General features: G+C 37.8%; 1 protein-coding gene across 1 annotated transcript in view; it reads right to left on the bottom strand.

Moving 5' to 3' along the window:
* The window catches only part of CRPPA (CDP-L-ribitol pyrophosphorylase A), a 198,352-nt gene that overhangs the window by 109,579 nt on the left and 73,724 nt on the right, over positions 1 to 15,049 (bottom strand). The window contains exon 6 of the mRNA XM_037056259.1: positions 13,419 to 13,516. Within this exon, the coding sequence (XP_036912154.1) occupies positions 13,419 to 13,516 (98 nt within the window). The remainder of the gene's footprint in view (positions 1 to 13,418; positions 13,517 to 15,049) is intronic.

Genomic DNA, 15,049 nt, shown 5'->3' on the forward strand with positions numbered 1-15,049 from the left:
CAGATTTGATCCTGGAAAAGAGTCAAGTGCTCTGAACCACTGCATTCCGTACACATCGAGCACCTGGTAGTGGCCACAGGCGTGATCCCTGTGGTACTGCTCCCTCGGTGCAGCCCTCTCTCACTGTTAAAAGTCCCTTTGAAGGCCAACTATTGTCCTGATGCAAAGCTACAGGACTGCAGAATGGAAAACAAAAGGCTTAATGCTAACAGACCTGAGTACTATCACAAAAAAACTCAAAGTTGCCATTTTATCATGCAGATTATTCATCCAAAGCTAAGTAATGTGTAATCAAAAAACAGCTACTAAATGTACATCTGCTCAAGCTTTTTTTTCCCACTGAGTTTTATTACAGAATACTGTACTACATACTACTAGTGGACAATATCGTAATAAGTGAAAAGTGACTGGGGGTTGCTCATATACACCATGTTTGGCAGGCATATTTTATAAATATTATCTGTTTTTTAGTTCTGTAAATGGCAGGATGAAATTTTAAAATGTATATGCAGCAATAAACCTCTTTTTGGTTCTTAGTAATGCGTAAAGTATTTGCAAGCTGAGAATTGGCAAGGTGACAGAAACAAATTTTGTCTTAATTTAACAAAAAAATCACGAAGAGTAGAGTATCTTATCCACTGATGGATTAGTTTCTTTCATTCAACCAATAAATATTTATTGAGGGCTCTGCGCCAGACACTTGATTGTGTGTTGAAACCATGGCGACAAACCAAAGTTCCAATGCTCGTGGAACTTACATCATACTGAGAAGAGAAAATTAAGATTCTACCTGTGTTTCTCCAATTTCAATATGCATAAGAATCTCTAGGAATCTTATAAAGTCTCAATGGTCTCAAATTTTGAGACCATCAGATGTGGTGTGGAGTCTTAGGATGTGAATTTATAACAAGCTGATGTTGTTATAAGTGGCCCACGGACCACACTCTGAAGCAGCAAGAGGTTAGATCATTTGGACGCACCTTACTGTACAACTCCTTCTCCATTTTCAGTAGATGCAGGTCCTGAGGAGTGTGCTTCCATGCAGGAATCAGAAGGTGAGTTTCACCTGGACTCTGCCATAGCTATTGCCTTATGTAGCCTCTAAAATAGATTACCTGCATCTTTATTAAATCTATCACTGTGGCAAACACAAGTGACTAAATTGAAAAATTTGTTGCTTCAACTGTTTTCCCCCCAAACTCTTGCCAAATTTATAGCATAATCTAATTTATGTTTATAAATTTTAACTTTTTCTAAATAATATAGACACTCCCCAGATGTATATACAGTAGTATAATGAAAGCCTGTTTTCCTAATACAGTATGTACAAGTAAATTATATTCTAATCAAAATATTAATTTGAAATTAGTCATTAATATTGTTTCTGATCAGTTTTATAGATGATTTAAAGTCTACAAAACAATATAGTTTATTACCGTTAGCTATGTATTCATTTTAAATTATAAACATGGTTTATATAACTTCAACCCCAAGCCATCGTAAAATTGAGTGTGCTTGGAATGGAACAGGAGAGAGCAGCAGTTGGTAGCTATGGGCAACTTTGTGCTTAGGGGTCACTGAGCAAGGTCAGGGCACATTTTTAGTTTCCACAGTGGGCTGGGAAGTACTACTGGGGCCTGGTGGGCAGAGAAGACGGGGATGCTATTAAATATTCTACAATGCACACCCAGGGCAGCCTCTGGTGCAAAGAATTAACTATATCAAGAATCAACAACAGCATAGCTATCGCAAAATTCAGGGTGGCATGGAGAATTCTAGTGCTTGGTGTTCAGCACTTATTCATGAACCAATAACTGACACAAAAAACAATAATATTGTAACAACTTTACAGCTTCAGAACAGTAATTTTTTTTACATGGGAAATACTAAGACTGTATTTTATCAGACAAGTGTTTTAGTGTAATTTTTAAATGACATTATACCACAAATGTGACAAGTGTCCAAAAATGGCTAGATAAGGGATATATTAAAAACAGATCAGCTATCTAGTTTTCACACTATCTCTAATTTTAAATTAGGAAATAAACAAGAAAACTAAAATGATTTATAAACACATATGAGTAACTTAGTGAAGAGTTCTTGCATGTGAAATCGCAAAGAAACTACACACTAGATTAACTTTTAAGGGATATTTAACACCACCCAATACACACATAATCCAAATACTATCACTATAATTCTTCAAACCCTACATAGTAGGCAAACTGTTTTTATTAATATACATTTCTCCCCAGTGAGAAATATAATTGCTATATTCACATTTAAAATAAAACGTCTATTTCATACAACTGTCTATTACCAGTTACATATTAGTAACCTATTAAATGCCTATCATTTAGCCTATAGATAAGAATATTTTAAATGGTAAGAATAAATAATATTTTGAGCAAAAATAAACATAATCATGTGACTTATTTTAGAAGTATGTGAGCATGTGTCTACCTCAGGATATTTTTCAAGTAGTACATTTCTTAATAACAGAGCAGGGTAGATTCATATCTTAATATAGAATCTTATTACAGATTCTAAAGAAGAAATCTTGTTGTCCACGGGCCTAGCTCCTCACCCCTCCATAACACTCCCTGCGCAGCTCCTTTCTCCCCCAAGAGTCTGTCTCCCCTTCCCTGACAGAAGGCCGCTGGCCACCAACGCATCCCCGTGGCTTCCTGCCGTTCAGCTAATCTCTGCAACATCTGCTCTTTCCCCCTCTCTTCCCTCCTTTTGTGAAAACAGTTTTCTTCTGGCGGGGAAGTCAATTAGAACTTCGTGGGTGCACTTTGTATTCTAAGCTTCTCAACCGTTCCCATGATTGATGGACACCTAGCGGCTGCCTCTTTATCTCCAGAAACATATCTGGCTGCTGTCCGGGTGGGGAGGCACTCCAGAAGCGTTCTTATTCGTCATCCGATCCCCATTAACCACAACTATTCCCTGGCTCCCCATCGTATGTGCGAGGGATCAGCACTGTGCAAGGGATCAGTGATCAAAGAGAGTGAGAGAGATGTAATGCATAATAACAATAAAAGTAACAACAGAAAGCAGGATGCGCAGAAACTCAACCACTGTGGGTGAGTAGTTTAGGAAGTTCAAGAACGAGAAAAATGGGGACAACCTCATGAAAAGAGGAACATTAAAGACTTAAATAAAATATCAAGCTGAGAAGGAGAGACAACATTCAGTCAAGCACAATGCTGCAGTGCACTATTTAGCTAAAGCCAGCAGAACAGTAGGATAATCCAGTTTTTGGTGTCATAGAATTATACTGCGTGCAAATAGTGAAAATGAAATACATCGCTGAATGCAAGTTTTAGAGGAAATACATTAATTATAAGTATAAAATAATATTTTAAAACTACTTTGCTATATTTGTAAAAAATCAATAAAATAAACTCATAGTGAATAAGCTTTGACTTTATATACCTCAATTAAAATAGCATAAGAAAACCAGTATATGCATATTCACCAAAATCAACTGTTGAAGGTTAAAAACCATAACCTACATTCCAAAAAGCATTTTTTTCAGGTTTTTTACAAGGATTTTCCTTCTACACTTACCATGTGTATAAAACCAATTTCCTGATTTAGAAGACTTGATTTTTACAAATACATGTCCAAAGCTAGATGTCAGCTATTCTTTTGGTTTATTTGTTTATTTTTAACTCAGCATAACAGCTGACCTCATTCCTAAATGAACAAAGATGTATAATATCGTTTTCCCAAATTAACCATCTGGTTCCTTTAGGAAGAGTAATATTTCAATAGGTGGTTTCTCAAAGATACAGACAGATATAAAAGGTGAAGATACGTTAGGTATATAAAGAAAAAATAGAGGAAGTGCCATTTAAGGAGAATTTTCCTTACTCCCTCGTTAATAATCACATTGTAAAATCACGACAACATTATTAGAATTATAAACTCTTAATTTTATTAAATACAGCATGAACATAATTGATACCATCCCAAGCAACGAGGTGGTCCGGGAATTCTGAACCTTCTTTTCGCCTCTGGAAAACTGATCAGGAAACCTGGCTGACATCCCAAATAAACCGAACAGAGTTAATTGCATGGTCTTCAGCTAGTTTCTGTAGTCTTGTGCACACACCAAAACCGCGTGCTCTGGCTGAGTTAATGTTGTTGGGGTTGTTCAAAGTCAAAGGCCCAATGGGAGTGTTTACAGTGTTATTTTACTGTTATTACACCGCCTTGCAGTGTTCTGCTTCAAAAAATAGAAAAATTTGTATCTCTAATTTTGATGTTATAATATATGTAAAAATAAGCACACAATAACTCTATTTTGAATGAGTCTTACAATGCTGGAATGGCTTAATTTGTTCTGTTTCTTTTATTTCTGCCTTTTTTCATTTGCTATTTTTGATGTTTTGTTTGATAAATATGTCATGCGCCGAATTCAGTTAGGTCTATAAGGAAAGGCAGAGATCCGTACCCTGGACACAATCTTGAGGGCATTAGGAAAATAAACTAGGTACCACAGACAACCTCAACAAAACCAAGGCATGCCTTACACCCAGGAAAACAAATGATTTTCAGGCATATCCTGCTTGTCATCTGTGGTTACACAAAACAATAATTAAATTATGTGCTCCAGGAAACAGGAAGGAATGGATAAGCAAAATACATGAAAAGAGCCTACAGTCCCTATTTGTCCAAAATATAAGTCAGCACTCATTTATTTTGTTATAGGAATGAAAATGGGGTTGAAGTAATGTGTTCTGGGGGGTAATATGATATTTGAAAGCATTTAGATACTACATGTTTTCTATACAATTTTACTGTTAAGGAGCAACAGCCTACATAATCTTTTCGTAGAAGTAAATTGGATCATATCATTGTCAGCTAAAGTTTTCCATCACTTCATGTTGCTCTTAGCACCAAATACAAGCACAGTAGTGGTAACGACAGTGTTGGTAGTAGCCTTAGTAAGCTCAATACAGACTGCAAGGCTGCATTGTAGCCTGTGTCCATCTCTCTCCTAGCCTCCCACCCCTCTCCGTCCATTCTGATCAGGTCGTTACAATCATGGAAGTCTTATTTAAGCGACCACAGACAAAGGTCTTTATGTGCCTTTCTCACACTCTTCCATCTGCATTTCTCTTCCAGTAGCTAATTCCTGATTACCCTTTTAGACCTAACTAAATAATGCACCTACCAAAAGATTTTATCTCACTACCCTCCACTCCCAATTTAAATCATTTCCAGGTCTTTCTGTCATCAGCACAGTTTGCTTTTTCCTCAGAATAGTTACCACCATATGCAATTAAACACATTTTTGTGTTTTACTGTTTTATCCCCAACTTAACAAACAGCATGATCCCTGAGGACAGAGAACCACACTTGCTTAGTTCAACTCCCAGTATCCAATGACTACATATTGATAAGCATTTATTATTTGGGAAATCAATTAGTGAATTAAGAAATTAATTGAAAAAACTGATCTCATCTTCCTACTTAAGAATTCCTTACTACTTTCAGCACAGTATATAGTATAAACTATTCTTCAACATTTGTCAAGTGTTTGAAAAAACCAAAAGCAGTCTCTTCGTGATGTATCTCTGGAGACCTCTACCTGCAATGTAGGAAGGTTCTGTGAAATACTTCAAATGCCCTAAGAACTCAAAGAATGACTATGACAAGCCTGATAACAATGCCTTGAAACTCAAGTATGAGTATGAAATTTAAGAAATGTGCATGTATATGAAGAGTGGAGGGCTGTGCCATACCCAGTTAGTTCCTTGTTTTACTTTTTAAACAACCTCTTCCCCTTATGTGTTGTGTATCATTACATTTGGGTTCATACAGTCAGCTCACCTCTAAGGTATATCTCAAAATCAAGCAAAGCATACCCAACCTCTTCCTTTAGTGTCAATGGGAAACATTTTTTCTTTTCAAGCCAGTGAAACAATCCTCCCATTGTGTGCTGAGCAGCTCCACCCCAGACTGGTCTCCTCTGCAGGTGCCTGGATTTCAACAGAGGTGACTTCATCCTTTTTATATTTCTTTTCAAAATGAGACAAAAGCTCTGGGAGGTAAAAATGTTCAAATGCATGGCATTAGATGTTTGGAAGTTATGGGCTGAAAATGCCAGAAGATAAAGTTGTCCTTAAAAGGGGAGAGAAAAATTATATAAAACTAGATCTTTTCTATCCTAAGGGGACCTCTTTCTGGCCTTAGGTATAAGATCAAGGAAAAAAATTCTGTTTTATTTCTTTTTTTCTTTTTCTTTTTTATTTAATTATTGTTCAAGTACAGTTTTTTGTCTTATACTTCCATCCCAGCCTACCCACCCAATGCTCCCCACCTCCCTCCCATTCCCCCCCTTAGTTTTTGTCCATGTGTCCTTTATACTTGTTCTTGTGTCTGTTTTATTTCTTTTATTCCACCTTTGCATAGTAGAATATTAAGTAGCATAAATTATAATGAATCAACTAGGACCTACATTCATTAGGTATGTGATCTCAGGAAAATCATTAAACCACAAGAATTCCCCCTTTTCTTTTTGTAAAACGGGGTGGGGGGGAATCATAAGTTATTCTGCAGGATTAAGGTGTGTAGCACTGTCTCTGGCCCATAGAAGGTATTCCATAATTGTCTGAGCTCTTGAGTGAGAGAAACACTCTGTTTAAGTCCATATGGTTTAAAATTTTTTAGGCAAATCTAGAAGACAGGACAGATTTAGAAGAAATGAATATTTCCTTCCAAGGTCAACCAAGATTCACTGATGAACCTAAGAGGACACACAAGATTCATTTTTACAAGTTCTACATTACCTCCTAGTTCAACAAATCTAATCTACCTCCTTAAAAGCTGGCGTTGCAATTAAGAGGTACTTGAGAAGCAGTAGTATTTCTTTCTTTTAAACATTTGTATTCTTGGCTTTGTTTATTATACAAATAAAATCCCCGAGTTCAAGTCAAGCCTAATTTTTAAAAACTCTGAAGTTGTTATCTGTGGTCATAGATAAATTAGAAACTTGCAATTATCAAACAGAGAAATTTAAGTGCTGAAAAACTATAACTGCTATGCACAGCATACATACAGAATAAAGAAGATTTTGGAAATACAGTTTTTAGTTTTAAAATCTTTGCAGATTCCTCCATAAAAATAGTGCATGGAGGACTTCAAAAATCCATAGATAACATCTCCCACTGAATGAACATTTGCTAGAAATTAACTGTCAGGAATTAAAAAGGCCCACACAGTTTAAGAAACTGCACATGAGAAAGAAGTGGGGAGGAGAGAAGCTGAAAAAGAAAAAAAAACAAAAACACAAATCATCATCAGCTACTCTCTGCACAGCTTAGTGGGCTATTCTGGAAATAGAAGAATCAAGAAAAGGTGTTTGGAGGCTTTAATTCAGAGTCGAAAACAGAGGAACCACATCATAAAGATCCCCGCTCTACTGGGATATCAAGGGGTCTGGGCCCAAGGAGCATTCCAACCTGATACAGTGAGGCACCATCATTTATCAAAGCAGCAGCCTACAAAGAACAGACTGACGGAGGGAGGTGCACCAAGAATGAAGAAAGAGATGGTGCAGGTAAGGGAGAAGGGCAGTGGAGGTGGAAGCTCAGAATGAGCACGGCCCTCTCTCCCACCTTTTCCTGAAAGCAACTGAATAAGAAGCATGATGCTGGTAAGACAGAAAAATTATTATGACCTACCCCTTTCTTGGAAAAATTGATAAAATTCTCTTACTTTTAGGACCAGGAGAGGACCTAAAAAAAATCTCAAATATATTTTAGATGAAAAAAATAATATAGCCTTGGCCAGGTGGCTAAGTTGGTTGGAACATGGTCCCCCACATCAAAAGGTTGCCAGTTGGATCTCTCATCAGGCACACCCCTGGTTGCAGCTTTGATCCCTGGTTGGGGCACACATCTCAGTTGCAAGTTCGGTCCCTGGTCCGGGGCCATATGGGAGAAAACCAGTTGATGTTTCTCTCTCACATGGATGTTTCTCTCTCTCTCTCTAAAAATCAATGATTATAGCCTTGGGTGAGGATAAAAAAATAAATACCACTAAATATAAGAGTAAAGGGGAAAATAATGTCCCTACAAGCAATACATGCACACCAGAAAGATGTGTTGACATAATAAATGAAAACGGCAACCCAACATTTAATAAGAAGGTAAGAGAATCTAAGAAAACTATAGAATTATAAAAGTAAGAAGCAGAATAAATCAGAAATTGATTAAAGCAGGAAAACTGAATAATGTTTCAGAAATAAAGGGTAAATTAGGAAGGATACAAAATTGAATAAAAACCATGGATAATGCCTAAGGAAAAATATAAGATTGAGAGTCTGAAAAGTTAAAAATCAAAAAGACATTTTAAAAAATCCAAGATAAAATAATAGTTATACAGGTGGACAAAGAGCATGTAACCTTTATGTAATGGGAATCTTTGAAAATGAAAGCTAAAGCAATGGAAAAGAAAATATTAGAAATAGTCATGCCATAAAAAGCTTAATGAAATGTGTAAAATTATACAATTTAAAAAGCATGCTGTGTAAATAAGAATATCAACCTAAAATGGCCAAGAATGAGTAAATTCTGGTAAAAATATTGGACTTCAAATAAAAAAAATTTCTTGGGCATTGAGACAAAGAGACCAAGTCATTTATCAGACAAAGAAAATCATATTTTTATCATACTTCATAAAAATGCTTTATGATAAAGACAATGGAGAGGTATATTTAAGATGATCATGGAGAATTTTTTGAAGCAAGGATTTTTTTATCAAACCAAAATAAAAATGTATATTTTCAACCACAGAAAAATTGTATTCATATGCAAGAACTTGGGAATATTGTACCCAGGAAAGCTTCCAGGGAACTCTATCGGAAGATTAGTTTCAAAGAACCAAAAGGATTTGCAAGATATCAACAAAGGGCTTCATAGTGGGCATTAACTATATATTTTCTTATGGACCAAAGAATAAATCATGGTTTTGAGAGACACTTTAGTATATAATTACATATAAATGGGAGAGTATTGTCTTAACATTTATTAACTGTGTTTAAAAATACCAATTCAAAATAGATACTGAAAGAGGGAAGGTAGAAAAGAGAAGAAACTAATATCAATGTAGCCCAGAATAGAGAACCATTAGACAATAGCCAAAATATTAAGGTTAATAAGTAAAAGACAAAAGATTTTATTTATTTATATTTAGAGAGGGGAAGGGAGGGAGAGAAACATCAATATGTGGTTGCCTCTGGAGCACCCCCTACTGGGGACCTGACCAGCAAACCAGGAATATGCCCTGACTGGGAATTGAACCAGTGACCCTTTGTTTCCCAGGCCACTGCTCAATCCACTGAGCCACACCAGCCAGGGCAAGACAATAGTATTTGATAACAATATTAATATCAATGTATTAATATTGATACATTGGGGGGAAACCATAATAAATGTAATTATTTTTCTTTAGCAAATAGAGGATATGTGAAGCCATTAGCATGGTTTTCTGGGGGGGGGGGGGAATCCCCACTCAACTATGTAAAGAAACCTAAAAATTAGAAACAGAATCCTACAAAAGAAACTGAGAAAAGAAAGCCCAAAATACAAAAGGAACAAAAAATAAGATATTACAAAAGCCACAGAATGAGATTTTTTTCTAAAAGTATTAGACAAGAGAGTCAAGTCCTGCAATAAATCGGGGTAAAGACGGATAAATGCCTCGTGGTCTGTGCATAAGGAGGCCACTTAAGGACCTCCCTGAGAGCAGTTCCTATAAAAGGTTAAGGCAGAAGTCAGATCACAAAGGATGCGAGAAGAAAAAAGAAAGTTACTTAAAGAAGTTTGGCTGCAGGGTAACCTTGGGTTAAAAGAAAATGATTTGTTTGTTTGCTTTGCTTTAATTAATGGCAGGAACTGGAATATGTTGTAATGTTGATAAGAGTGAGGTAGAGAGGGAGGGGAGCCAGAGCTCAGGAGAGAAAACAGTCTTCCTAAGAGGATGGCAACAGATGCAAGATTCTCTAGAGATTTGGCACGGGGAAGATAGGGATGTCCCCACGGGGAAGGGTGTACTTCTGCTCTGAAGTAGAGGGCAAGGCCATATCTAGGAATGAAGGTCAAGATGGAAGGGTTATACCAGTAGTTCCTACCTGCAGGATTATTTTGCCCCTATCCAGGCAACACTTAGCAACATCTGGAAACATTTTTGATTGCTACAGCCAGGGGGTGGGGGTGATACAGGTATCCAGTGGGCAGAGCAGGGGTGCTCTGAAACAGTGTACTAAGCACAGGACAGGGCCTCACAACAGAGAAGCATCTAACCCTGATGCCAAGAGTGCTGAGGCTAACCATCTCTGGGTCAGCATTTGAAGAGGTTTAAAATAGTCACAGAGGAGCATGGGCAGCTGACTATGGAATCATGGCCACTTTAAAACAGTCAGCACCCACTAAAGAACAATCTGCATTGTTGTATAATTTTCCCCAACAGTATCAAGATTAAGTGAAAGCTTAGAGAACTAAAAAGTTCTGACTAATACATAGATGGGAAGTTACCAAGTGGGTGCATTCTAAAGACAAGAGAATTGAAGATATCAGTAAAAGATCCATTATCCACCCTGGTTGATGTGGCTCAATTGGTTGGAGCATCATCCCATAACCAAAAGGTTGCAGGTTCAATCCCTAGTCCAGGCGCAACCAGGCGCAACCCCTGGTCCTGGTGCCTGCAGGAGGCAACTGATCAAAGCTTCTCTCTCACATTGATGTTGCTTTCTTTCTTCCTCTCTCTCTAAAAGCAATGAAAAATGTTGTTGGGTGAGTTTTAAAAAAAATGAAATAAAACCCATGATCCACTGAAGATTCCAATGGATTACGGAATCTAAGCTAGTTAAGGAAAAGGATAAAACAAAATGGAGCTGAAGAAAGAAAAAAGACGAGGAGTCTGGGGTTTCCTATTGTTGGGAACCACTCTGCCTGGTTTCAGGAGTTGTGACTGCCCCCCATGGCTAAGACTGAATGAGCAACCTCCGGAATGAGAGCCACAAGGAGACAAAGCTTGACTCTGCTTCCTCCCCTACCCCCAATGCTTGGTCAGTTAGTCTATGATGGGTACAACCCCTCAGAGGGGGGCAACTAAGCCAGGCACAATCAATTGGGAGGCCATGTTGGAAGGACTCGGGGCAGGTGGGGGGGGCTGCAACAAAGAGGGAAAAGAGGGAGCGATCAACCTTCGCACCACCCCCCCTCCGCCCCGCTATTCTGACATAGCCCAAGTCCCCATTTCCGTCTGGGAGAAGCGCTTCCTGGCTCTAATCCACTTAAGCCTAAAAACCCATGACAGGGAAGGTGGTGCAGCCCCTTGCCAGCTAGAGCAGTATCCAGGGCAATCAGGCCTAAGAAAGAATATGTAAAATCCTGTGAAACCTGCTTTGTTTAGTTAGAATGCTCTCATTTAAATGACAAGGGTCCAAGCAAGAAGTTTGTTCCTCAAAGTTTTATGGCTCTTTAGCTATCTGACCCTGACTGAGAATAGCCCTTATGGTTCTTGGAATGCTATCTATTATTTGATCCTTACCTGTACTCTTGTGCAAACAAACCCAATAAAAGCCCTTTCAGGAAGGGGCTCTTGGCCCTTCCCCTTTGAGGGATGGGCCACCTCTCTTCCCAAAGCAGATCATGTCTTGGTAGTCTCACTTTCATGTGTAGCAGATGGGGGACTTTGTGGGCAAAGTTGCCCCCACATCCTATTTGAAATATGTGCCATAGGAGTAATTTAGTAAAAGATATGAAATGACAAAATATGATGGTCGGAAGTTGCAAATAGACTTAGTATTTACTTCTCAATACAATGAAGATAATGGGCCCAATGGGGAATAAATGAAGTGCACTGAAAATAAAGGTCCCTGGAATGAGAAGGACAAGGACCTGAGAGGCCAGAGTGATGAATGGATCAGAGAAGGCCAGTGTGCATCCCTAAGTCCTATGTCATTTTGTCATTAAACACATACAGGAGAAGCAGTAAAAAAAAGTGGGTATTATAATAATTGTAACCAAAGGGCTCTTTGCAGGGTCTAATACTAAAAAGACCAATCAAGGAGTTAGTCATACAAATCCACCAGCTAGGTGCTCAAGGTATAGAAAAACCCAGCTCTCTAAACTTTGGGTTGGTTGATAGCCAGAGTGCCAATAATATACTTTCAGGGCCCCATCTTACCAGTTTTGATATTGATTGGATAAAGGATGAATGAGATTATTCAAGAGTAAAGGACCATTTTTGAGACAAAAGGGTGCTTCAGTGGGCCAGGCAGTGGCAAGTTACCAACAGTTAAGTATTCTGCAAGGTACAGCAGTGAAATCAAGGCACAGAACTTAGTCACAGATTCTTAACAGGCAGACCTGACACAGAAAGTGAAGAACAGGTTCTAAAATCCCAACAACAGAGGGGAAAGGCCCAGAAAGCCACTGGATAAAAGCAACACTGGAGATTGCAACATAACCTTTATGCCTAAGAGACATAAAGGTTAAACTAAGATAGTCATTATCTTCTTTTCAGCCTTGGGTTGTTGCTGTAAATGCTACAGGTAGAATTTGGGTAGATTTGGATTGACTGCCATCAAATCACCTGAGGGAACTTCTTAAAAACCTAGATTCCAGAACTAATCCCAGACCATGGTTCATTAAATTTACATATCCCAGGAACCTACATTACTAACAGTTCATGTAGCTAATACAGAACTGAAGTTCAGGAACCACTACTACCAACTACTTAGTATTGTCATACCTCAGCCTCAGCTCATCCTCAAAAGTTGAATTATCACAGTTCCCATTCATTGAAAACTCACTGCAAGTCAGAGACATTTCTGAGCAGTTTAAGTATATTTATTTTATTCAGTAATTCCATCAAATTTTTCATGTAGATGTTATTAACATTTTCAACTTGAGATAAGGAAATTAGGCAGTGAAGCTGACATCTGGGCACAGACAGTCTAATAAAAAAGCCAGTACTCTTTCTAACAGTGACATTATGATAAAATTAGCTAAATAAAATGAACTTTTTCTTTCCGCTTTTAACTACAATTTTATTGCATATATTGTTAAAAAGTCATTGCATGTTTATCATAAGCTCTGATTGGTGATGATACATTTCAATGAGAACAGGGAAATTAAAACTTAAAATCCATTTGGTAAACCAAACATTTCAAACACACTGCTGTCATAAAAATCTACAATGGAAGTCCTTACTGGTAAAAGTTGCAAATTCCTCTGGGCCTCCTCACACATTATCACTTCTTCCATTTCCTTAGACCTGATATTAGATGTGAGTTTGATTAGGAAGTTGATCAGTTCACCAGAACAAGGGGAAGAACAAAGGACATACGTTCACCTCTTCAATATCATTAAACTCAATATTTTAATACTTACATTCAATTCATTTTTTAGCATTTCTTCAAGATGATGGCCTACATGTTCTTCATCTTCTTTGGTATCCATAACTACGCAAATCTGTTGTGAAATTCTTTCTAAGATAAAAAAAAAAAAATTAAAGAAGTTAAGTTCCAAACACAATATGGAACAAAGCCCTAGGACACTGAAACTTATGCTTACCTACTGTTCATAGCTATTGAACAAGAATAGGAAGGTTTCAGCTTTGGGCCAAGTGGACTGACTTGGACTACATGCTGAGATGTCCTTGACTCTCTTAACCCCAGACAATGAATCCATCTATTTTACGCTTTGTGGGTAGCTAAATACATGTAGAAGCAATGGAAACAAGAGATCGTAAGATACATTCGAAAGGGAGTAACTGGAGATGAGAGCCATCTGGCTCGCCAACTCGATCTTCCCATGTTTATAAGGAGTCTTACAGAATCTGATAAAACCAGCTCCCTGGCAGATCCTCTCTGTAGATTCTTGTCTTTGTGTGCAGCTCACTGTGCCACCTGGTGTCCCGATTGAGTATAGCATTTTCCTTGGCTTTCCTCTAGATTCAATCAATTTAATACAATTACGTTCCTATCCACTTAACTATTCCCACAACAAGTAAAAATGCTAAAGGGACTTTCTTCAAAGTTGGAAGGCTTACTTCGCATGGTTTAAAGATGTAAGCTATATGACATAGTGGTATCCACGTTTGGGAACCCAGGATGCAGTCTCCCCAAACCTATGCAGTCCTCCTCTACTGTAGATAAATCTGAAATACTAAGCAATGGCTAAATTGCTCCCAGTCAAAGAGACAATTCACAGTATTATGTCATGGATAATGGAAAAAAGTGTCATTTTAAATAGGAATCCCACATGAAAAGCCACTTCTTACATGGGCAACTTTATATAGCATGCCTTAAAACATTAATCTGGCAAAAGTTAATGACTCTTCCAAGCAAGGCTGGGGAGGACAGACCATTTAAAATAATAACATCACCAGGTAATAGTACTCTTATTACTCACTACCTCCCACCTACCAAGAATATTGTTCAGAAGTGAGCAAAAGCAGGTTTACATAATGCAAATAAAGAATACAATAATTAGAAAGTAATAATACAAGAATAAACCGTGTTTCACATACAACTGTAAACCTACTTTTGCTTCCCTCTGTACTTCTTCTCTTTAGGATTCTGTTTACACATCTGCAAGCTTCCTACCAATTTTTAAATGTCTGTATTTCTAAATTACATGATTCTAATAAAATTAAGACATAATTTTGAACATAAATGAATGGTCCAGATAGTAAGTGCTGTGAAGCATCATTTTGTTAGAGACATAAACTGATTAACAATATCAGATAAATCTTTATAATAAAAATTATCTAGGAGCTCACTGTTGAAAGGTTAGAAGGACTTGCTTATAGAGGCAGGGGCTTTGAAAGTAAGAGGGATAAGATTAAAAAATACTTTTAATGTACTGAGACAGGAACAGTGTGGGCATCAGCTTCGTGTGACCAGAGATGAGATAAGTCCTTGAAAGCCATGGGAAGATTTAGAAGTGGAAGTGGGACAGGCAGTGACACCAGACCATGGAGGCAACACGCTGTCTCAGATACTCCGCCGTCCCCAAAG

The sequence above is a fragment of the Sturnira hondurensis genome, unplaced genomic scaffold (genome assembly GCF_014824575.4).
Source record: "Sturnira hondurensis isolate 20B ecotype Veracruz unplaced genomic scaffold, ASM1482457v3 Scaffold0008897, whole genome shotgun sequence".
Classification (NCBI taxonomy): domain Eukaryota; kingdom Metazoa; phylum Chordata; class Mammalia; order Chiroptera; family Phyllostomidae; genus Sturnira; species Sturnira hondurensis.